Here is a 25555-nt window from a genome sequence, read left to right on the forward strand (position 1 = left end):
CTATCTGAGCGCAAACCCGGACGCTTATAAGCCATCGTAACATAATCGGAAAAATCAAATTCATAAAACCCCTGGAGCAGTTTGCTAAATAGTATAAGATCAGATAAAAGAAGCTCGTAACAAATAGGTAAGGAACCCACGCTTATAAGAGTCTCGCGATAATCCCGGCGACCAAACACCCATTTAAAAGCTCTTTTCTGTAAGGCTTCCATCTTGTGTAAATCAGAAATAGCAGGATACCATATTGACGAGTTGTATAATAGGATACTCTTTACACAGGCCACGTAGATGTTGAACTTAGTTTTAACGGGGGCACTAAAAAAGTACATTACGCTTGACAAAAAATGGGCTGCGGTTACAATAAGCAAGTTTGTTGTTAATAAGATTAGACCAAGAAAGATTCTTTGAAAAATAAACACCCAAATCTTTGATAGTTGAATCTTTATCAATTGGCAGCACGTCTGGATAAAAATTTACATTATTTTCAAAAAACTGAAATGCTTTGTTTTACTGGTATGCAAATGTAGATAATTATCATTCATCCAATTACAAATATTATTTACATAAAATAGCAGAAGATTTGCATTTTTACATTATAATTTACAGTCATCTGCAAACAGAAAACTACTAGAGTGAGCAATACAAATGGGTAAATCATTAATATAAATCAAGAAAAGTAAGTGCCCTAAGACACTACCTTGGTAAACCCCACTAATAATAGGCGCAGAGACAGACAAGCTCCTGTTAATCTTAACCTGTTGAGTGCGATAGTCAAGATACGAACTGATAATAGCTTAAAAATCATCATCAAAACCAATACGTTTTAATTTAGATAATAATGTTTTGTGACAAACTGTATCGAAAGATTTTTGTACGTCGAAATAAATAGCATGCATATCGTCATTGGCATCAAAACAGTTGTATAATTGATCAACGTATTGCAAAAGTTGAATAGTGATTATTGCAGTTTTCCAGAAGTCTGGAAAGACAGAAGTTTGTAGAATTTTAGTAAAGATTTGAAAAAGTGAATGGGAAATCGTTTTTATACAATTCCGAAAAGGCACTGATGGTACTTCATCGGGCCCTTCACTTTTGTTGATATTTAGTTTTTCGCATATGCTTTTGATTTCAGTTTCTTCGAAAATTAGTTCGCTAAGTCTCGCCCTGGTATGCAAGCACCTAAGACCACTCTTATCTACAGCTCCTAAATTTCATTTCACATGAAATGGAAAGCACGAGCATGCGTTCAAAAAATCCTAACTGCAGTTCAAAACATCACTGAAAAGTGACACTTTACAAGCAACCACGAAACTAGAATTGTATGTGATGCAAGTCGTCACGGTATCGGAGCAGCCCCTGAACAAGAAACGACAGACGGATGGGCTACTGTTGCTTACGCCTCCGAATTTCTCAATACATGCGAAACTAAATTTTTCGTAAATGAATTGGGATTACTAGCCTCGGTATGGGCCATTGAATATTTCAAATGTTACTTGTACGGTAGACGTTTTACCCTAATTACTGACGATCAGGCCCTGGTAAGTGCCCTTAACATCAACAAAAATAAAAAGAATTTCAAAGCCGATTAACAAGGTGGATAGACCACCTACTACCGTATAGTTTTGATACCAAACACATTTCTGCTAGAAAGATGGGCCTATTAGATTAAGTTTTGCGTCATCCGGTGGGAAAACCACAACCCGCAGCATACTGGTATGAACATTTCGTAGTTGCACTAATCGACAAATTCGTTACATGCCTTGAATTCCAAGATAGCACTATGGCTAACGAAGAAATAAACGAAAATCCAAACGAATTTATAGGCACGTTTCAGCTCGACCGTTAAGAAAACTTTGCTTTTTCAGTTTTGCGCTCAACAAAAACTGCACTCATGTAGAAAGTCCACTTCTCGAAAAACAGTCAAAAGCATTCTTCTCTTCACTGCAACAAATTTCATTCAAAAAAAACAATTTCGTATTTTACAATGTTCGAGACAGACTTTTGATACGAGACAGCGTATTACTATATGATGACCGGGCAGTAATCCCCAAACAACTCAGACAGATAATTCTAAAATCTCTACATCTAACACAACCAGGTCAGGTATGTTGGAGGCTGCAAAACATGTATGGTATCCACACCTACACAGGGATATTGTAAAAACAGCCCAAAACGGCAAAGACTGCCGAGCGAAGGGTAAGAACCTAAAGAATATTTCTGAGAAAAAATGCTTCATCTCATTGCTGAAGAAATCCAATTGGATTTTGACGGACCATTACCTGACAAAATTAACAGGGAATAGTACATCCTAGTAGGTGTCGACGTTTTTCGCGATTCCCATCAGCAAAAGATGTTACTAACCAAAAAGCCGACACCATTATAAAATTTGCTGACCCACATTGTAAATCACGTCGTATAACGGAATTTTCTTTGCGACCAAGTCCAAGAGTTTCGGGCCAAAAAGTTCTTGATTTTTTGTAAAAGCAATAATATAAAATGAATATTCGCACCGGTCAGTGACCGCCACTCAATGGTGCATAGTAGAAAGAATGATCAGAACCCTAAGAACCAGACTGTCGGTCATGAAAATAGATAAAAATAACCAACGGTACAATCTTGCGTCAGATGTGGCAGAGTTAATCAAGACATTGCGTATCACAACACCACATGCAACAACAAAACTCACGCCGTTTGAGGCACACAATGAAGGTAAACCAAACACACATCTAAGTAATATCTGCACATTACCAAAAACATCTATCCTCTCATAAGAAATTACAAATTTTTCGTATTTAGATCAAAAACTCTTAACGAAGCCCGCGCTCCTAGCCTAAGCCATATGGAATCGCGATCAGGACGAACTTACTTTAGTGTACAAAGACAAAACCAACCTACCGGAACCGACGTTCGAACCAGCGGGTTTACTCATGCACAGCGGACCACTTGCTGACAGTCAAAAAACTATCATAGACAGGGATGACCGAACATCTGGAAATAAGAAAAAGTAGACAGCACGTGCCCACAACTTGAGCCCCACGGATAGAGCAACTATTGACAGTGATGATGATCATAAAATCGACCGCACCCTGATGCAGAAACTTTCATTGGTGCGCATCTTCTCTTCGAGAACATATCATATGATATGGTACAAATTAAACAAATTTCCTAGCCGATAATTCAAAAAACATCGCTGATATAAGAACACGGAAACCAATACGTTGGCTTACCACACAGTAAAAACAAAGGCTATGAAAGAAAGTCGCTCTAAGGGACACCAAAAAACAGTCACCCCAAAGTTGGGAAAAGTGGCAAGAAAATCAGGTACAAAAGCTCGTAAAACCAAAAAAAATCCGGGGTGTTAGGTGCACAATTTAAAATAATTGAGCTACTCTCCTAACACTGCGTGGGTTCGGGAAGACGGAAAGCAACCGAGGGTAATAAATATGACGGATTAGCCTTCGTACCGGATCCTAGAGTCTTCGGAAAATGTAGACCAGTGCAACTGAACGATTTTGTTGCTGATAAACCTTTACCAAGGGCTAAACCATGTGTTTCAGCCGCAGGAGACAACAAGAAACAACGGAAAAGAGTTTCAAGTAGCCAAGCAACGATAATTGTGAAGCAAGCAGATACGACAGCCCCATCTAGTACCTCAACAAAATCATCTACTTTATCAAGGTACTACGATCGGGTACTAAATTTTTTTCCCGTACAAGACTCAGTTCACAGAAAAATAGTTTTTGGCTGTGTTCGTAAAACAAGGAAGTGCGATAAAACAATTCCAAACACTACCAGCCAAAAAGGAAAAGGCAGTCCAGAAAAAATGCCACGACGAGACAATTCCCAAATCCCATTCGAGTGTGATACGTTCATCTCACTTCGCCGAAAAACACACCGCCACATTTTCCGACGCAGAGAGCAATTAATTCGAGATATGTATTCCGTCGAACAGCCGCAACTTTATCATCGCCAGACTCAATTATTATCTACAGCTTCAACGCCGCAATGAACATTCTTAAAGCCATCTCGACCACCAAGAACTGTTTGACGTTCCTGAGAAAATGCGTAGCCCAAAATCGCACAAAAATCAGACGTTACCGCAAACGATTACGATGAAAAACAGGCAGGTGGTCCGTCAACATTCCAGATGAAAAAACCCTGGAAAAGACGCAACAAAAAACAAAACCGGCGGAAGAAGGTGACATATGATGACATTGTCGTATTTAAAAATGGGGAATGTTATCCGAATAATGGATATCCATCGAGAAATGATTCGAACTAAAACATGAAACATTAAACTTAACTTGATACCTAATCAGGATACTTAAGCATACGTACTTTTGAAAAGCTAAAGATATAGATGTCTGATTTATTCGAGTACCTATTCAAACTGATGTCATATTCAATAGCTGTTTATGAGTATCTGTTTCTCTCATGATTTTGAGGTAAGATTCGAAGCACACATAACTTTACCAATTGAATTTAAGTTGTTAACACTTTCTTCTTATCTGTATTAACCATAGCTTATGTCATAAAACGATACCCGGGATGACCAAAAAAACTCGTGATACAATTTCCATATATTGAAAAATGCTTGTCATACACTTTCCATGCAATTCCATACGTACAGAAAATTGCATGAAAGGTCTATGAGTAGTATTTTTTTCATATATGGAAATCAAATAACTAGAATTTTTCCATAAACCAAAAATATTGATTTTTTACATTTTAATTTCTCAAAATTTTTTGGCTGTGTTCGTAACCGAACACAAATGCATTAACCTTGATTACTCAAACGTAGTAACCAACGGTTTGGCCGTCTCGCATTAACAATGCATTGGAAACAGCCTGATATCTGTTACTTCTGTCTCCGACAATTAACATAACGGAAGTAGTGAACTTTTATATTTTGGCAATATTTTTCAAAGATGATTATTTCTAAAATTTGAATGTTTAAATTACCAGACATTTATCAAGGCATACAAAAACATGTCATACAAAAGAAAGAGGAGTTTTAAGCGTTTTTGAAAAAAGTTACGAAGAGAAAAGGAAAAAAAATCCAATATTAGTATATCCAGGACTACGTTATACACACAAAAAAAAATAAATTTTGCATGCAATTTTTTTTTTCTTCAAAAAATGTTTGTTTGAATACGAAAATGAATTTGAAGTGGAAAAAAAACACAGAAAATTTTCGGGGGCAATTTCAAAAGTACCTAGAAAAATTTTTGTCGTCGCCATCAAAAAAATGCTAGTCATACAATTTCCATATATGGAAATTGTATGACTAGTGTTTTTTTATCAGAAAAAAATTAAAAAAGTCAAAGTTTTCAGTCGTAGCAGCCCAAAAACGCTTAAATGTTTTGCAAGCAGTAGAATTGATTGTTCAACGCTTTTTTTTCACAAAAAAAATTTAAAAAAATTCTAATCATACAATTTCCATATATGGAAATTTTATGGGTAGCATTTTTTTTCATACCTTTTTTTTCCTTTTTTTTATGAAGAGATACCAATTTCGATACCAAAACAACTATAAAACACCTTTGAAATTCGATTAATTTCATTTTGCAAAAATGTATGAAGTTTGTATGACCAGCATTTTTCCATAGACTAAGTGTATGAAATTGTTTGATTAGCATTTTTGGTCTATGGAGGTCAACCCGGGTACCTACTTTCCGTAGGTATGACCTGTTTCTTGAAATTATCTTAATTGAAGACAGAAGCAAGACAAAAGTAAGAACACTTTTCTTGGAAGTTTTTATGCAGCCTTTGCTTCAATATCTGTCGATTAGACTGTCATGCGGTTTGTGATGCATAGCAAATGGCGCGAAGCTTTGCTTTGACTCTGGGTAGAAAAAATGTGAATTTTGGTGGTCTGAATTTTCTGCGAAACTATTATCAAGAATGAGGATAAATTCGCCGGCAGTTAATTTTATTTTCCCATGACAAATATTGAGATAAACCTGGTTCGATCTGCGACTTCTTGAAACTTGAACTAGATTTTCTCTTTGCTTTCAAAAGCGCAGATTAAAAATCTGTTTGTTATTCGTTGCACGGGGAATTCAAAAGCGTGGCAGCGGTTGTGTTTTACTTCACTCAGTTGTCAAGTCAAATTTTAAATTTATATGTTTCTTTTACTGGGATTCCTTTGATGTTTTTTTAAGTAAAAGAATCATATAAAAATATATATGCTTATTGTTTTACTTTGTATATAAGTGGGTTTCTTTCAGTGGCTTTTTTCTTGAGTGAATGTTTACCTGAATTTTATAGCTCAAAATCTAATTCAATCACCACTCACTGACATTAAAACAATCTTAAAATGTTTTCAACGATGAGAATGACAGAAAATTCGGTGCTGTATGTTTTTCGGCTATCATTGTATTTTTTGTGAGTGATTTCTATGAAAAAGCGTGAAAGCAATTTGCAAAGAAAAGCGAAACGCTTTTTCAACACTTTTCTCATAATCACACTAGCAAGCTTGCGAGCGTTAAGCTATTAGTACGAACCTTCTTTTTTCTAAGCTAGAAGGCGTGATTAGTGCTTGAGACTCATACTCGTGTCTGCACAAACATTACCATACAAAACAGTCCGGAAAAGTATGAAAATGAACGGAAAACAGTCCAATACAAAACAGTCCGAAAAACAGTCCCAAGTAATAATTGTTTTAACAAGCCTGTAGGCCGAGAAAGGTTCTTTGTTCAACAAATATATTAAACAAAATAGTGACCACCGCAGTCGTGTCAACGTGTTGCGAGCTTGACAACAGAGGGTAGGACTTAATACGAACTTTGGAGCCCACCGGGACCTTAAACCGGACTGTTTTTTATTGGACTGTTTTTTTGCCTCTGTTACATGATTTTTTGGACTATTTGTATTGGACTGTTTTGTACATGCACCCATAATCTCTAGGTTGCCGTAGGTCGTAAGTTCGAAACAGAGGCGTAGTCGAATTTTTGCAAATTCGAAGTTTGTTTCTACTTTTTCCTTATATAGATGCTTTTTGTCGAGTGCTCGATAGCGTTTGCGAAACGCAGCTTCGCCTCTGTGTTAAAATTGTCATTCAGTTAATTTTTCATTTTTTCGTTTCTCTAGCTTTTTTTTATTCTTAACTTTTGAACGAACTCAAGCGCTTCTAAAAATGTTTTGTTAATTCGCGATTATGCACTGCAATCTATAAAGTGTGTTCGCCTCTCTTATGCAACATTTAATTCCTCCTTCGCTTCAGTTTGAGATCTTTCTTTAATGTCATAATCCGTTCCACAGCTCAAGTTGGTTCGCCTCTGCTCTGTTGAAAAACTCATTGTCCACCAAAGGGTTGTTGTGGTTGTAGTCGTGGCCTGTGTCTGTTCCTCCTGAGTAGCACATGCTGCTCTGGTTGAGGGGCAGCCACTCCGAGGAGTATTGGTCTGTGTGCTTGAGCCAGAAGCCACATATCGTCCGGAAGTCCAATTGCTCCTTGCTCCTCTCTTGCAAATAGTGACTACAACAAAATTATATGTGCGTTTCTCCCTTCCGAACTTCTTGAGGCAGTAGCAAGATTTGTTATCTATCTAAATTTATTTCACACCGCGATAATTGTAATTGTCTTTTAAGTGTTGCATATTGGCCAGAAACACTGAAGTAACATAGTACACCTCTAATGAAACTTTTTGTTACTTTTTTAGTTCCCGGGTCGAGATCCCGCTCAAAAACCGCTCAAAATATGGGCGGTTTGAGCGGTTTTCCAGCAAGATTTGAGCGGTTTGGGCGGTTTTTTTTGGAAAAACCGCTCAAACCGCTCAAATCTTGCTTAAAAAACCGCTCAAAAACCGCTCATTTCTTGCGGTGATTTCTGAACGGTTTTTCAAGGAAGATTTGAGCGGTTTTTAAGCGGTCTTATAAAGAAAACCGATTAAAACCAACAAAAAGGCCTGGAAAGGTAATGTGACGCTAAGATGCAGTTGAAATACTACCCGGGTTGACCTCCATAAACCGAAAATGCTTATCTTACATTTCCCCATACCACAGTTGCTTATCTTACAATTTCCTACATCAACAGTATGGAAAAATGCTGATCATACAATTTTCATACAATTTCAAAGAAACATTGAAAAAGATTCAATACAGTTTCTCCGGCTATTTGAACCAAATAAAACAGTCTGGTAATGAAAAATAACTACGTTTATTTTTTTTTGGAAAAAAATGTTTATCCTACAATTTCCATGTATGAAAAAATGTTTATCGTACAATTTACTTATATGAAAAAATGTTTATCCTACAATTTCCATATATGAAATAATGCTTATGCTAGAGTTTTTTAACAATTTTCTGAGTCTATGAAACTGTCGGAAATTGTAGGATACGCATTTTTTCATATATGGAAAATGTAGGACAAGCATTGTTGGTCAACCCGGGTATCTACAATTTAAAAAAAATGCTTAACCGTTTTCAACTCAAGCAAGATTTTTTCGATGTACTGACCAGACCAAAAACAATGTGAGCGACTTTTTTCAAAAGCTCGAGCAAATTAACTACTGAAAAATATTTAAGTATGTGTATGTATGTATGTATGTATGCACGTTTAAATGTAAGTATGTTTGTATCTATGTATGTATGTATTTATGTATGTATGTATGTATGTGTGTACAGATGTATGTACGTATCTTTTTATATATCTATGAGCGAATTTTTTTATATATAAAAAAAACCGCTCAAGATCAAGATTTGAGTGGTTTGAGCGGTTTTTTTAGACAATTAAGCTCAAAATCTTGCTTCAAAATGAGCGTTTTGAACGGTTTTTTAACGGTTTATCTAAAAAAACCGCTCAAAATCCGCGCAAGATTTGAATTGTTTTGAGCGGTTTATCTAACAAAAATTTTTTTCCCGTACAAGACTCAGTTCACAGAACAATACTTTTTGGCTGTGTTCGTAAAACGAGGAAGTGCGATAAAACAATTCCAAACACTACCAGCCAAAGAGGAAAAGGCAGTCCAGAAAAAATGCCACGACGAGACAGTTCCCAAATCCCATTCGAGTGTGATACGTTCATCTCGCTGCCCCGAAAAACACACCGCCACATTTTCCGAAGCAGAGAGCAATTAATTCGAGATATGTAATCCGTCGAACAGCCGCAACTTTATCATCGCCAGATTCAAATATTATCTACAGCTTCAACGCCGCAATGAACATTCTAAGAGCCATCTCGACCACCAAGAACTGTTTGACGTTCCTGAGAAAATGCGTAGCCCAAAATCGCACAAAAATTAGACGTTACTGCAAACGATTACGACGAAAAACAGGCAGGTGGTCCATCAACATTCCAGATGAAAAACCCTGGAAAAGACGCAACAAAATACAAAACCGGCGGAAGAAGGTGACATATGATGACATTGTCGTAATTAAAAATGGGGAATGTTATCCGAATAATGGATATCCATCGAGAACTGATTCGAACTAAAACATGAAACATTAAACTTAACTTGATACCTAATCAGGATACTTAGGCATACGTACTTATGAAAAGCTAAACATATGGATGTCTGAGCTATTCAAGTACCTATTCAAACTGATGTCATATTCAATAGCTGTTTATGAGTATCTGTTTCTCTCATGATTTTGAGGCAAGATTCGAAGCACACATAACTTTACCAATTGAATTTAAGTTGTTAACACTTTCTTCTTATCTGTATTAACCATAGCTTATGTCATAAAACGATACCCGGGATGACCAAAAAAACTCGTGATACAATTTCCATATATTGAAAAATGCTTGTCATACACTTTCCATGCAATTCCATACGTACAGAAAATTGCATGAAAGGTCTATGAGTAGTATTTTTTTCATATATGGAAATCAAATAACTAGAATTTTTCCATAAACCAAAAATATTGATTTTTTACATTTTAATTTCTCAAAATTTTTTGGCTGTGTTCGTAACCGAACACAAATGCATTAACCTTGATTACTCAAACGTAGTAACCAACGGTTTGGCCGTCTCGCATTAACAATGCATTGGAAACAGCCTGATATTTGTTACTTCTGTCTCCGACAATTAACATAACGGAAATAGTGAACTTATAAATTTTGGCAATATTTTTCAAAGATGATTATTTCTAAAATTTGAATGTTTAAATTACCAGACATTTATCAAGGTATACAAAAACATGTCATACAAAAGAAAGAGGAGTTTTAAGCGTTTTTGAAAAAATTTACGGAGAGAAAAGGAAAACAAATCCAATATTAGTATATCCAGGACTACGTTATACACACAAAAAAAAATAAATTTTGCATGCAAAATTTTTTTTTCTTCAAAAAATGTTTGTTTGAATACTAAAATGAATTTTAAGTGGAAAAAAACACACAAAATTTTTGGGGGCAATTTCAAAAGTACCTAGAAAAAATTTTTGTCGTCGCCATCAAAAAAATGCTAGTCATACAATTTCCATATATGGAAATTGTATGACTAGTGTTTTTTTTCAGAAAAAAAATTTAAAAAGTCAAAGTTTTCAGTCGTAGCAGCCCAAAAACGCTTAAATGTTTTGCAAGCAGAAGAATTGATTGTTCAACGCTTTTTTTTTCACAAAAAAAATTTTTAAAAAAATTCTAATCATAGAATTTCCATATATGGAAATTGTATGGGTAGCATTTTTTTTCATACCATTTTTTCCCCTTTTTTATGAAGAGATACCAATTCCAAAACAACTATAAAACACCTTTGAAATTCGATTAATTTCATTTTGCAAAAATGTGTGAAATTTGTATGACCAGCATTTTTCCATAGACTAAGTGTATGAAATTGTTTGATTAGCATTTTTGGTCTATGGAGGTCAACCCGGGTACCTACTTTCCGTAGGTATGACCTGTTTCTTGAAATTATCTTAATTGAAGACAGAAGCAAGACAAAAGTAAGAACACTTTTCTTGGAAGTTTTTATATAGCCTTTGCTTCAATATCTGTCGGTTAGACTGTCATGCTGTTAGTGATGCATAGAAAATGGCGCGAAGCTTTGCTTTGACTCTGGGTAGAAAAAATGAGAATTTTGGTGGTCTGAATTTTCTGCGAAACTATCAAGAATGAGAATCAATTCGCCGGCAGTTAATTTTATTTTCCCATGACAAATATTGAGATAAACCTGGTTCGATCTGCGACTTCTTGAAACTTGAACTAGATTTGCTCTTTGCTTTCAAAAGCGCAGATTAAAAATCTGTTTGTTATTCTTTGCGCGGGGAATTCAAAAGCGTGGCAGCTGTTGTGTTTTACTTCACTCAGTTGTCAATTCAAATTTTAAATTTATATGTTTCTTTTACTGGGATTCCTTTGATGTTTTTTTTAAGTAAAAGAATCATATAAAAATCTATATGCTTATTGTTTTACTTTTTATATATGTGGGTTTCTTTCAGTGGCTTTTTCCTTGAGTGAATGTTTACCTGAATTTTACAGCTCAAAATCTAATTCAATCACCACTCACTGACATTAAGACAATCGAAAAATGTTTTCAACGATGAGAATGACAGAAAATTCGGTGCTGTATGTTTTTCGGCTATCCTTGTATTTTTTGTGAGTGATTTCATTGAAAAAGCGTGAAAGCAATTTGCAAAGAAAAGCGAAACGCTTTTTCAACACTTTTCTCATAATCACACTAGCAAGCTTGCGAGCGTTAAGCTATTAGTACGAACCTTCTTTTTTCTAAGCTAGAAGGCGTGATTAGTGCTTGAGACTCATACTCGTGTCTGCACAAACATTACCATACAAAACAGTCCGGAAAAGTATGAAAATGAACGGAAAACAGTCCAATACAAAACAGTCCGAAAAACAGTCCCAAGTAATAATTGTTTTAACAAGCCTGTATGCCGAGAAAGGTTCTTTGTTCAACAAATATAATAAACAAAATAGTGACCACCGCAGTCGTGTCAACGTGTTGCGAGCTTGACAACAGAGGGTAGGACTTAATACGAACTTTGGAGCCCACCGGGACCTTAAACCGGACTGTTTTTTATTGGACTGTTTTTTTTGCCTCTGTTACATGATTTTTTGGACTATTTGTATTGGACTGTTTTGTACATGCACCCATAATCTCTAGGTTGCCGTAGGTCGTAAGTTCGAAACAGAGGCGTAGTCGAATTTTTGCAAATTCGAAGTTTGTTTCTACTTTTTCCTTATATAGATGCTTTTTGTCGAGTGCTCGATAGCGTTTGCGAAACGCAGCTTCGCCTCTGTGTTAAAATTGTCATTCAGTTAATTTTTCATTTTTTCGTTTCTCTAGCTTTTTTTTATTCTTAACTTTTAAACGAACTCAAGCGCTTCTAAAAATGTTTTGTTATTTCGCGATTATGCACTGCAATCTATAAAGTGTGTTCGCCTCTCTTATGCAACATTTAATTCCTCCTTCGCTTCAGTTTGAGATCTTTCTTTAATGTCATAATCCGTTCCACAGCTCAAGTTGGTTCGCCTCTGCTCTGTTGAAAAACTCATTGTCCACCAAAGGGTTGTTGTGGTTGTAGTCGTGGCCTGTTTCTGTTCCTCCTGAGCAGCACATGCTGCTCTGGTTGAGGGGCAGCCACTCCGAGGAGTATTGGTCTGTGTGCTTGAGCCAGAAGCCACATATCGTCCGGAAGTCCAATTGCTCCTTGCTCCTCTCTTGCAAATAGTGACTACAACAAAATTATATGTGCGTTTCTCCCTTCCGAACTTCTTGAGGCAGTAGCAAGATTTGTTATCTATCTAAATTTATTTCACACCGCGATAATTGTAATTGTCTTGTAAGTGTTGCATATTGGCCAGAAACACTGAAGTAAAGTAACATAGTACACCTCTAATGAAACTTTTTGTTACTTTTTCAGTTCCCGGGTCGAGATCCCGCTCAAAAACCGCTCAAAATATGGGCGGTTTGAGCGGTTTTCCAGCAAGATTTGAGCGGTTTGGGCGGTTTTTTTTGGAAAAACCGCTCAAACCGCTCAAATCTTGCTTAAAAAACCGCTCATTTCTTGCGGTGATTTCTGAACGGTTTTTCAAGGAAGATTTGAGCGGTTTTTAAGCGGTCTTATAAAGAAAACCGATTAAAACCAACAAAAAGGCCTGGAAAGGTAATGTGACGCTAAGATGCAGTTGAAATACTACCCGGGTTGACCTCCATAAACCGAAAATGCTTATCTTACATTTCCCCATACCAAAGTTGCTTATCTTACAATTTCCTACATCAACAGTATGGAAAAATGCTGATCATACAATTTTCATACAATTTCAAAGAAACATTGAAAAAGATTCAATACAGTTTCTCCGGCTATTTGAACCAAATAAAACAGTCTGTTAATGAAAAATAACTACGTTTATTTTTTTTTGGAAAAAAATGTTTATCCTACAATTTCCATGTATGAAAAAATGTTTATCGTACAATTTACTTATATGAAAAAACGTTTATCCTACAATTTCCATATATGAAATAATGCTTATGCTAGAGTTTTTTTTACAATTTTCTGAGTCTATGAAACTGTCGGAAATTGTAGGATACGCATTTTTTCATATATGGAAATTGTAGGACAAGCATTGTTGGTCAACCCGGGTATCTACAATTTAAAAAAATGCTTAACCGTTTTCAACTCAAGCAAGATTTTTTCGATGTATTGACCAAAAATATTGTGAGCGACTTTTTTCAAAAGCTCGAGCAAATTAACCACTGAAAAAAATTTAAGTATGTGTATGTATGTATGTATGTATGCATGTTTAAATGTAAGTATGTTTGTATCTATGTATGTATGTATTTATGTATGTATGTATGTATGTGTGTATAGATGTATGTACGTATCTTTTTATATATCTATGAGCGAATTTTTTATATATAAAAAAACCGCTCAAGATCAAGATTTGAGTGGTTTGAGCGGTTTTTTTAGACAATTACGCTCAAAATCTTGCTTCAAAATGAGCGTTTTGAACGGTTTTTTAACGGTTTATCTAAAAAAAACGCTCAAAAACCGCGCAGGATTTGAATTGTTTTGAGCGGTTTATCTAACAAAAACCGCTCAAAAACCGCGCAAAATTTGAGCGGTTTTTCTAGTTAAACCGCTCAAATCTTGCGCGGTTTTTGAGCGGTTTTTTTAGATAAACCGCTCAAAACCGTTCAAATCTAGTGCGGTTTTTGAGCGGTTTTTTTAGATAAACCGTTCAAAAACCGCTCAAACCGCTCATTTTGAAGCAAGATTTTGAGCGTAATTGTCTAAAAAAAAAACAGCTCAAACCGCTCAAAATTTGCTTCATTGACTCGGGTTATTTTCTTGTAACTATAAATAGCTTACTCCGGTAATCTCAATGAACAAAAGAAATTTAGTTATAAAAGTTTAAGACCTATAGACTAAACGCAGAAATACTGACTTTGTTCTTTTTGAGCTTATAAGGAAGCAAAAGTAAAGCTACGAGATGGCAAAAATTTGTTTTGTTCAGGGAAGATCAATTTGAGCTATGTACGAACACCAAGACATAATATATTCCCCCTGTTGCCCCCTATTCAGGGGTGGATTTACGGGGGGGGGGGGGCGGACGCCCTTTCTCGGGGATTCGAACCCCTGCCAACCCAAAGGGTCCCCCCTTTGATACTTTTTCAGAAATCCAATTTTAGCCGACCGAGCCTAAAATTTTTCTAAAATATACTAATTTTGAGGGGGAGCGCGCGCCAAAAAAACGCGCCAAAAAACGCTCATTATTTATGAGGTGTGATTTTTGGCTCGGACTTTCGAAGCAAACGGAATATCTATGCTCGGTGCGGTTTTTGTATTCAGTCAATTTTTGCCGATCGAAATAATAGTTTTCAACTGAACATTTTTATACCCAATTGAAGATATCAACTTCCTTACTGCAATTTTTAAAAGAAGTTTTACCTCCGACTATTTTTTGTAATGTTCTGGGGTTTTCAAAGTTACCAAATTGGCCATTTTCTGGACTAATTTATTCGCTGTTTGAAGAGTTTATCCATCATGCTGAGAGCTTAACGCAAGTTATTTATGCGTGGCGAAATATCCCGCACAACAAAATCATTCCAAATTGAATAGAGGCTAGTTAGTCGATCGTATTAATTTTGTATGACTCAAAACTTCACACTAAATTTTCAATATTTTCCTCTCTGGACAACTATTCGATATCAATTAAGGAACAGTCAGAACATTCAGGGCTTTGCCTTGATATACAAGCAGTCTTGTTTTTTTTTCAGTCGATTTTCGACTTGTAAATTAAACGTTTTTGACGGAGTTTTTTTATACAGATGGTATTTCACCTGTGATCATTTTTCCTAATGTTATGGGAGTTTGAAAATTACTAATTCGGCCGGTTTGGGATACTTGAAGTGGGATATATTGCGTACTTATAGTATGCGCAAGAAGCGAGTTAATGCGCTCCAATTTGAAACGAATCCAGTAATTTAATTTCTTTATCACAAGACGAGACACTAAACACACCCTTGGTATTCTACATAGCATATGGGGATGAAATGAAGAAACAAAAAACCGTCTTTTTTTCTCAAATAATTTGTCAATTGATTAACCAAAAAGTTTTTCAGTTGGCCCTGAGTGCAGTCCGATCATTCAGGGCTTTGCCCTGATATACGAGCAGTCTAGTTGATAGTATAGATCTACATCAATAGTGTCATTATAATCAAAATAATAAAATATTCAGAGACTGTAATATTTTTTTTTTCAGCGGCACTGGATGATTTCTTGACATTGGAATTTTGTTTGGTTACTGTTCATTGCATCTCCTGATGGGGTTTAATTAAATTTAAGATAGCATGCGACCTATCATCGGAAGCTAGACGTTTTTACACTAACAACTTTCTTAAAGTTCTGAAGAATCATGCTATTTCCAACTTGTGCAACTGCTGTTAAGAAAAGGTCAACTTATTAAAGCTCCACAGACCAAAAACAATAATCATACAACTCCATGAAGTAAGTCTATGAAAACTTGCTAGTCAAACAATTTTCATATGTTTTTGCTAAAAGGGTGTAATCAATTTAAAATTGTGTTTTCTTGTTTTGGCATAAAATTTGGTGTGAGGTCATATATAAACAAGGATAGCCGGCTACTGTCCACAGCAAGTAGCACAGAATGTTCCGACCATAGTCTTTAGAAAACTACGGTTTGGAAATTTTTTTTCTTCAAACTAGTGTAGTTTTTTTGCTTGGTGTGATAAAAGGATCTGACCTAAGAATATAAATTATGCATATTAGACACGCATAAAAATATAGACAAACTGGACAGAACTTTTTGTCGAAAAACGAGAGGAAAACAAAAAATATACTTTTAAAAAAAGTTTTCCAAATTTTTTTGCAGAAAGTTTTTGGAATTTGTTGAAGTTTCTGGTTCCCAAAATGAAACATATGTTTTTGCTAAAAGGGTGTAATCAATTTAAAATTGTGTTTTCTTGTTTTGGCATAAAATTTGGTGTGAGGTCATATATAAACAAGGATAGCCGGCTACTGTCCACAGCAAGTAGCACAGAATGTTCCGACCATAGTCTTCAGAAAACTACGGTTTGGAAGTTTTTTTCTCCAAACTAGTATAGTTTTTTTGCTTGGTGTGATAAAAGGATCTGACCTAAGAATATCAGTTATGCATATTAGACACGCATAAAAATATAGACAAACTGAACAGAATTTTTTGTCGAAAAACGAGAGGAAAACAAAAAATATACTTTTAAAAAAAGTTTTCCAAATTTTTTTGCAGAAAATTTTTGGAATTTGTTGAAGTTTCTGGTTCCCAAAATGAAACTAAAACTAAATTTTAAGGTCTTAAATTAGGCATAACTCAGCTGTTGTAAGTCTGCTGGCTTGTTTTGTTCACTCAAATTAAAACGAAAAACCAAAAATTTAACTGTTTTTTCTCGACACTATAAAAAATGTTGGGAACTTTTTAATGTGGTTCCAATCACAACTAAAAGGGTTTTATTATGTTACAATACTCAACCCAGTGTAATGATTTATTGTGGTACCTAGTTTTCCTGGAAAAAAAACTAAAATACACCCGAATACAAAGTCCCCTTTCCAATTTCGATGGTCGGAACAAAAAACAAAAAGAAAAGCTTTTTTAGACAAAAAATTGTTAGCATACAATTTCCTCAAGTAAGTGGAAACTGTTTGAAAACTTCTTTATGGCGACTCGAAAGATTTCATAGATGATTCTGATTTATCTCCAAAATAAGAGCGAAATGAGTTTTTTTCAAGAGCAAAACGAATTTTGTACTCAAACAAACATTTTCTTAAACAAACAAGAATTTACGAAAGTTTCTTTATTATATTTCCATTTCTCTAGATAACGTTAAGCGAAAACGCTCAAAAAAAGCTTTGGACTTTGCTTAAATTATTAAATTTGTAATTTCATCTTGGAAAATTGTTGCCAATATATAGAAGTTTGCTATTTTCATTATATGTTTGCGTTAGACACCTGTATTCAGGTGAATTACAATATTACAGTTTTGGTGACTCTAGCTTTGAGTAACTAGAGTTTTTGTCACTTGTGTTTTCTTACAAATACAGCCCTAAAAATTTGAGAAATTGAAACAAAAAACACTTTTTTGGTCAAGGAAAAATTTTAATTATAAAATTTCCACATACGAAGAATCACTAATACTTGACTTTTCTTGTAATTTTTGGGCTAATGGAGTTCCATGAAAAATGTATGATGTTCATTTTTCCATATATGAAATTTGCTTGAGTAGCATTTTTGGTATTTTCTGCCTAGTTCCCGTTATTCGAAGTTTTGACGGCTCAACGGCTGTTCCCCAAAGGAAAATTTTGTTCAATGTTTTTTTTGTGTATCTCATTTTGTTTTTCGAAATCAAAATTTCATTTTGTCAAAAGTTTAAACTTTTGTTTAAGATTATTTTTCAACGCAGTGATTACTGGCTGATTTACTTTTCGCTAGCCTGGAATTTCACACTTGTGTAGCAAGTGGTGCGAAGCTCGAGGTGCCTCTGCGTATGATATATCAGTTAGTCCATCTTGCGTCTTTTTTCGAACATTATTTAGTCGGAAAAAATCAGCCTAATCGAAAGTTCCTATTCATTTTTGGTGATCGGAACATTAAATAAAAACCGATGAAAATTTCATTTTTCACGGCAAAAAAATCTAGTGAAAAAAATTTTCCCTTAAAAATTTAAGGATTTTCAAGTATGTATTTCAATTCTGAAGTTGTTTATTTAACGGTTTTTCGAAATGGGCTTTTCAATGGTTTTGCGCCTAATTTTCGCACGAAGTAAAATTCATGTGTTAGGGTTATAACTTACTGCGTGATTTTGATACTTTTTCCCAGATAATCTTATTTTAACGCCCTGTGTTGAAGAGAGGAGAGAAAGAGAAAGGGAGAGAGAGAGAGAGAGAGAGAGAGAGAGAAAGAGAGAGAAGAGAGAGAGAGAGAGAGAGAGTATTCATGACCAAATTGCGCTTCAGAAAATCATACAGAATTGAACTGACTTGGCGAATGAGAAAGGGGCGTCAGCTAAATGGCAGAAATTGATGGAGTATTTTTTATTACTCAGTCCCCCCGCCCCATCCGGGTACACTCTCTTTGTAGAGGGAACCGTGTTCTGATCCCCCTCACCACCAGTTCCGCCGTTGCTCCTGGACGCATTGATAGGTATCCCAACTGGAACCAAATCGAAAGAATTTTCGGTCGCTCGGCGCTGTTGACTATTGGCATTGCTCGGGACCTGATTGTTGCTAGTTTTTCTGGCATCCAATTTCTGACCGGTGGTTTTCTGATTTTTTGATATGTTTACAATATGCTGGATTTTGGTCTTACTTGTTTTAAGACCCTTGTTGCTGTTGTTATTGGTAGTTTTGTTGTTATTATTGTTTGGGTTGTTGCTTTCATTGTTGTTGTTGGTGTTGGTGTTGTGGTTGTTGTTGTTTTTGATGTTTGCGTGGTTGTTTTGTATCTGACTCAATGGTGGCAGTTGGATGGAAGAGAAGTCATCTCTGTTGCTCCTACTGTTGCAGTTAACTGTGGCAGTCTGTTGCAGGTGGCTATCGTTCCTTTGAAGTCTGTTCACTCCCTCCCCGCGATCCCCTCCTGCCGCCGATATCTTCCCATTCGAGTTCATCATCTGTCTTTCAAACGAGGGCTTCTGAAGAAACAAATCTGTGCGACCTCTCTCCATGGCCATTATTTCTAAACGAGAAACAATTTATCCTTTTTTTCAAAGTTTCAGTTACTTTGCGAGACATTTTTCAACAAATTTTTCAACAGACCTTCATCCGTTCTTGATTTTAGTTTACAAAACCTCGCGAGCTTACAGTAAGTCTGAAGAAATCGTGAGTTTTGTCTAAGAATACGAATAAGTTTGAGAAATAACAAGAGTGTTTGGTAGTTGTGCATGGAGCACATAATGTGCCGATTACAGTTATCATTGCAGAAAAAGTTAAAAATGACAGAAAAGCTGTTAATTGAGAATTTTTTTAAATCGGTCAAACTGACCGGGAAATCCAGGGAGAGAGGCAAATTGTTTGTTAGCACCATATGTTTCAGTTGAATAGTAATTCTGCAAACTGGTTCTCTCGGCCAGAAGTTGCAGATGGGTGCCTCCTCCTGCTCCGTTAGTAGAAGTAGTGTTTGCTCCTCGTCTCTTCAGGCTCTCTCGTAGCCTCTCTGTTCTCTCTCGTTGACGACGCTCTTTGTCATTCAGCCATCTCTCGGCTGCTCCTGAAAAACAACACACAGCTTCAGGTCTACCACAACCTGACCGATTTCGGCTGCAATAGTGCAACCACGTGATAGTTTTAGACGCAAAAAAACGACATTGAGCTTCGCTCAACAAAATAACCGAGTCTGCAGTGTGGGGGAATGTGAGAAGTGGACTATGCTTAAACAGGCAAAGATACATGCAAAACTTTTCGAAGATCCTCTGCGAATCGCAGGAACGACCATTAAAATAGTTGAATGTTATTGTTCTCACCACAGAGCGGTAAGAAATTTTGTTTTCAGGCGAGCTTTTTCACGCAAAATCAAATTCCACAAACAATAACCACATTAGATAGAATTTTATAACTTTTCTAAAAATCATTCAGTCGTGGCTCAATCGATATTATATTTTTTGAAAATGATTCCCCGGTTTCGAGAAAATTCAGTTCAAGTTGAGCCACCCTTAAATTCGACGAACTACTCTTTTTTTAATTTTTTTTATAATTTTATTAATTTATTGATAAAAGTTCTCAAAATCTCTCTTAGCACCTACTCGCTAAAGATATATTTTTTTGTTCCTATCATTAAAAATGGGGAGGAACTTTGTATTCGGGCGTGTTTTAGTTTTTTCTCCACGAAAAATATGATACCACAAATAATGTATGGACTAGATTGAATGATGTATAATATCAAAACCCTTTCAGTCATGATTCGAACGATTTCAAGAAAAATTTCCAAACATTTTCTCAGTGTCGAGAAAAATTTGTTTTAAACTTTTAAGTTTTCGTCCAATTTCAAGCGAGTAAAGCGAGCGAGCAGGTTTATTATAGAAGAATAGCCGCAGATAAGTGGTATATGAGCCAAGAATTTTTTTTATTGAAGCACTGAAAAACAAAGTAATTTTTTTCAAAGTTGTTATAGCGCCATCTTGCCGATAAAAATTCAAAAAAAAATCTGCACGAAAAACTGAAATTTTTTAAAATATATTTTTATTTCTTTTTATGAGTCATTTTTTGGATAAAACTGTTTTTCAGTATGCCTTTTTTACTGTAAATTGCAAAAATGCCTAAAAATTAGTCTTTCAGATATTTTCATCACATCACGCAAAAAAACTGAACTTCATTTAAAGAAAAACTTTTTTGTGTTTTTATTTTCTTCAGAATATAGTCGAAACAGTCTGTGCTACTTGCTCACCAACCGACAATCCTTGTTCGTTTTTGTTTTTTGTTTAGCAAAACTAATATTCGTGATAGGAACTTTGTATGCTACTCACTTAAGGACAATCTTCACTTGCTTCCTTTGTAAAAATCAAGTAATCATTCGAAAACTATTTTTTGCATGCAAAATTTGAAATCAACGTGCAAAAAATGTGGTTTCAAATGATTACTTGAGGAACATGCAAAAGAACGAAATTCTTCACAAACAAATGAAAAGATTTTTGAGGGTATCATTCTGTAGACAAAAAGTAATGCTTGGATTTTATTTTAAAAAACTGCTGGAAAAATTGCAGAGAAAAAATGTAGTGGAGGCTGCCAATGAAACGAACCTTCGGTTCCGTTCTGCTGTAGAATCTGTTGTATCATGTACTGGGCCCTGTCCCCGTGTGACGCCGCCAGCTGCTGCCGAGAAGAACCACCAGCAGACCCGAGAGCCGATGTGCCACCCGCTAGTTCGCAAGGAGGCGCGAAAGTGGCACTCGGGTTTTGCATTGCAAGCACATCGCCCACGTTCATTCTTCCCAGAATCCTCCCAGAATCCTACAATCTTCTATATCGTCAGCTTTCAACTCAGATTTGATTTTTTTTTCTCGTAGACTTCAGATCTGCACAATGGTTCAATCACTGAACTGTAAAGTGAAAATTTTTTTGTTGGGTATAATAAAACTGATTGATAAAAACTGAGTGATAAGAATTTGCGTTTTTTTGATAAGCGGCGGGCGGCAAAAAACTTAAGATAATGATAGACGATTAAAGTTGAATTTAATTTTTTGGAGGTAATTTAATGAGTCTAACAAAGCAAAATAAGCTGTGAAATTATCTTTTCGCTCAGTCTTTGAGCACTAGCAATCAAAATTATTAATAGTTTTGATATGATCGGTCATATCAATTAATGAAACGGCAAACTTTTCACGTGCTCAAATTTTGTCAAGTGCCAAATTTTTTATCGCCAAAAATTTAAATGACGGCTTTCAAATTGGTCAGAAAGGCTTCAGGTATTTGAGTGTATTTTAACAAAACGGTGAAGATCCTTTGAACATAAATGTTTATTTATGTTTAAGTACTCCATAAGTGCCTTAGAAGTAAATTAATACCATTGCTAAGATTATAATCACAAAATATATGGATTTAATTCAACAATGGATGGTTTTGCTTTTTTATGCTGTAGCTTTCAATATAATTTTCTTTATTTTTGGCCGTCGGAGCAAAATATAAATAAATTGTGTCGTACGAGAGAATAATTAAACGTTCAATCATCCTAAGCAAGCTGTGCTTAGACAGCACCATTTAAAAACAACACTTCACTCAAACATTTATGCAGATTTTTTAACGTCGTTTTTTAACATTTTTTGGTGCAAAGCTGACAATATGCGGCGAGTAAATTTTGAACGACAATACCAAATTTTTAACAAAACTTTATAGCATATTATTAATGGTTAGTATACATACTAATCATTAAGAATACATTTAAGTATAGTGCATCAACTATTTAACAAACATTGTAGATCAAAAAGTACTTCAGCTTTAGGAGGAGCAAAAGCAATGACGACCTAAGATAGAAAAGACTGTCTTTATGCTTGGGTGGGCCTAAGACTTTTGCAACGTCCGTCCAAACCCTTTCTCTTCGCCTAACCTTGGTGTCTCCCAATCTTCTATCGTTACATAGACCGCATTTCAGTCTGTAGAATGGCTTTTTTGCTGTTTCAGCCGGCCAGTTTTTCTGAGTCGGCACAATTGTTCTTTGCGTTCTGCTAGTCAAATGTTTATGGTTTTACGACGCAAGGTGAAAGCGACGCATCAAAAAAAGATCACCCGCTTGGCCAAACGTCGAAGTGCTGCTTGAATCGTCTGCTTTATGATGCATGCATCGGACTAATTGTTCAGGCTGAGATTTGGTGATCACACAATAAACCAGCTGAATATGACCAGATACTTTTTAATTGGGTGAGACTACAATAAAATTTGAATCAATTTTTTTTGTTTAAGAAGGGGGGTTCCATTTTTCGATTCACTGAAAAGGTTGTTCTGTTAGTTTTCCGTCCCTGAAAGATCCTTAGTGACACTGATCGACTTTTGCAGGTTGTTATTTGTATAAAAGATGTAAGTTAGACGCTACTTCGCTCAATTTTATACAATTGTCATGATAAGGGGAAAAACCTAGAGAAATTTTCAATTAAAGTTTCTATGTTTTTTGTTTTTTTTTTCCCACGTAAAACACGTAATCATACTAAAGCTCTTTATGAATTGAGTCGATCAGCGGTGGATCTAGGATTTTCTCGAGGATGGTCAGTTCGGTTTTTCAAAAAAAAGTTGAGGCCATTTTTAGGTCGACCAAATTGATTTTCCACGCTCTCCCAATGGAGACCAAAAAAAATCCTATTAAAAAATAAGTATTTAGTTGTAGTTTTGATATTCCTTCTCTTACTCTTGCTGATGTTCAAATAGTTTGAGATCTGACGAAAGTTTTACGACAAACATTTTTTTCTGAGCAGGTTTTTAAGTTAACTTAAAAATACTTACTCGAGTTGGTTTTTAGCTGTTTGAGGAAGAATACTCGTCCATGATGTGCAAAATCAAAATCAATTTGTTTCCAATTTCAAAATGAACACTCATAGATTTCCTTGATAAATAAAATAGCTGTTCGAAATTGTCCTCTAGATAAGTTCAGTTCTGTGTTTAAGATTCATTAAAACTATTCTTTTTTCATTATGGATAAAAAATTTTAATATCTTTCGAGCTCCGTTGTAAGGATATTTGTCATCATATGAAACAACATAAGCTTTCAGTATATGTTAAAAATAGACAATATGAAGAGGCGCCACATTTTGGTTTCTAACGGGAGGAGCTTCCGAAATAAACAAGAGAGACTGAAACACAAAAAATGGAGCAATATTTGAAGGACTATAATGTAGCATAATCTCAAATCAAAGGCAATAAAACGTTCCAACGGATTTTGCGTCCTTTCATAGAAACCAAAACAGTATATATTAAAGTAACAGTATATTTGTCAATGCAATAAAGTCTAAATTTATGAAAATCTGCCTATTTTGTGAACTAAACAATTGATTGAACCTTTATTCAATATATTTGGTATAAAAAATGGCAGTTAAGACGGATTTTAGAAAACAGGTTGATTGAGTAGTTAGTTAATTCATTGATTCATTTTTTCATTGTTAAAAACCAGAAAATGCAAAAAAGTTTTCATTGTTAAAAGCCAGAAAGAGATAAAAAGTTTTGAAAAAACGGCAAGTAGATAAAAATCGGGATTATGAGTCAAGCTTTAATTAGGCTTTCGATCAGTCACCCTTATCAAATCAAAACATACCCTTTTTTTCAGAAGGCATCTTGTCTCACAAATCACTGAACCAATTTCAAGTCTTCATTTGCGCTGAAAAAACTGTAGTATCTGTGCAAACTGTATTTTCTATAAACCAAAAGGTCTCAACAACCAATCGCTTAATTTTGGGTAATCTTCAATTAAGACAAGTTGAAACAGCACCAAATTTAAGCGTGAGAATGCGTTCACACTTTGGCAAAACATGGTTTCATTGACAGTTGAAAATCTGTCAATCGAGGTCGGTCAAGGGCGTTTTATGAACTAGTTTATATAGCTAACTTTTACTCAATAAACAGAAAGGGTTTTGGTTGGGGCGGGGGGATCGAAACTGCGCCGAATGGCAAGTCTGTATATAGTCGGTCGGCGGTTTGGTAGACTAGGCCGCTCGGGTTTATGTTCTTGTATTATTTGTTCAAAGTTTAGTTCATAATTGACTATTTAGTCAGCAACATCCTCATCCCCGAAAAAGCGAAAACCGAAGCAACTTTAACGAGGAGTCTTACTAATTGGCGTGATAGGGTCTAAACGGTTGCCAGAGCGAGCGACGTTATATTTGCCGTAGTTTAAAGCAGTTATTCGACCTCAAGGGTAGTGCCAACGAGGGCTGCTGGGATCGACAATACAGACGAGATCAACAGTTCGTAAATCGCGATTCGAATCGGCATTCCACTTAGAGCGTTTGTTCAAGGAAGGGACATACTCTTTCAGCCAACGTTGTCAGATAGCATTTGCGTGAGCTTGTGCTCTCACATAGCGCTTTCGGTGGTCAAAAATTTCATCTAGTGTTAGTGAAAGAAAGATAACAGAGTGCTCTCCCAAGAGAAAATGGTAGGGCTTTAACGCTTCCAATTCAGTCGAATCGGGACCAACAGGCGCCCAATTCAGCAGTTGAAACAGCTCACATCGTTCAAACGGATTACTGAAATAGCACCGGGTAATGACTATTTCTCCTAAGACAAGCAGACTTGAATGCCACTCAATGAATTGCTTCCGGAGCGCTTCTGGTAAGGGATCATCCCACTGTTGCCCAGTTACTCACCAAGTGTCTTTAAGAAGCAGGCACACCCTTACCGCGTAGGGAGCCAGCAAACCAAAATGGTCGAAGACCGATGAAACAAAACTGAGAACAGTTCGTTGGGTAACAGAGGTTTGGAACTCACAGTTAACTCCAACAACAAGAGAATCACTTCCATGGTTCCACTTTAATCCCCTTACATGAGAATTCAAAAAGTCATTACCAGTTGCAATGTCCTTTACTTTGCAGTTACATCAATTGAAGGGTTAAAATTTTTTGAATTGCAGGAACATTACTAACAAACTAGATCTTCCCAATTTAAGAAGGCTCATCAGGTCCTTGCTTACTCT

At 35.7% G+C, this 25555-nt stretch overlaps 3 protein-coding genes across 7 annotated transcripts in view; 1 reads left to right on the forward strand and 2 right to left on the reverse strand.

Moving 5' to 3' along the window:
- LOC134853265 (tumor protein p63-regulated gene 1-like protein) overlaps positions 1-25555 on the reverse strand; it is a 429513-nt gene that overhangs the window by 36069 nt on the left and 367889 nt on the right. The gene's annotated exons all lie outside the window — the stretch shown is intronic.
- Positions 1-25555, forward strand: part of LOC134853548 (tumor protein p63-regulated gene 1-like protein) — a 454277-nt gene that overhangs the window by 15380 nt on the left and 413342 nt on the right. The gene's annotated exons all lie outside the window — the stretch shown is intronic.
- On the reverse strand, positions 12262-23767 carry LOC134852947 (homeobox protein 2-like). 5 transcript variants are annotated; one of them, XM_063868828.1, is made up of 6 exons: positions 23374-23767; positions 22487-22768; positions 21183-21482; positions 19433-19657; positions 18430-19126; positions 12262-12630 (listed from the first exon to the last, which is right to left on the reverse strand). In XM_063868828.1, exons 3-6 carry the CDS (start codon positions 21367-21369, stop codon positions 12396-12398), a joined length of 1344 nt encoding a protein of 447 aa, XP_063724898.1. In that variant the 5' UTR covers positions 21370-21482; positions 22487-22768; positions 23374-23767; the 3' UTR covers positions 12262-12395. The 5 variants fall into 5 exon arrangements, with proteins under 5 accessions (XP_063724898.1, XP_063724900.1, XP_063724897.1 ...); XM_063868830.1 differs by lacking the exon at positions 22487-22768 and having other exon boundaries at positions 21183-21458; XM_063868827.1 differs by lacking the exon at positions 22487-22768 and having other exon boundaries at positions 23374-23766.

Source organism: Symsagittifera roscoffensis, chromosome 8, assembly GCF_963678635.1.
Source record: "Symsagittifera roscoffensis chromosome 8, txSymRosc1.1, whole genome shotgun sequence".
NCBI lineage: Eukaryota > Metazoa > Xenacoelomorpha > Acoela > Convolutidae > Symsagittifera > Symsagittifera roscoffensis.

Bases quoted from the DNA above. Each gene is read 5' to 3' on its own strand.
- LOC134852947 (XM_063868830.1), bottom strand. From the start codon at position 21,369: ATGAACGTGGGCGATGTGCTTGCAATGCAAAACCCGAGTGCCACTTTC. The intron at 19,658-21,182 runs GTTCGTTTCATT...GTTGTTTTTCAG, and splicing joins ACAGCAGAACGGAACCGAAG to GAGCAGCCGAGAGATGGCTG. The intron at 19,127-19,432 runs GTCAGTTTGACC...TTTCTCGTTTAG, and splicing joins CTCTCTCCCTGGATTTCCCG to AAATAATGGCCATGGAGAGA.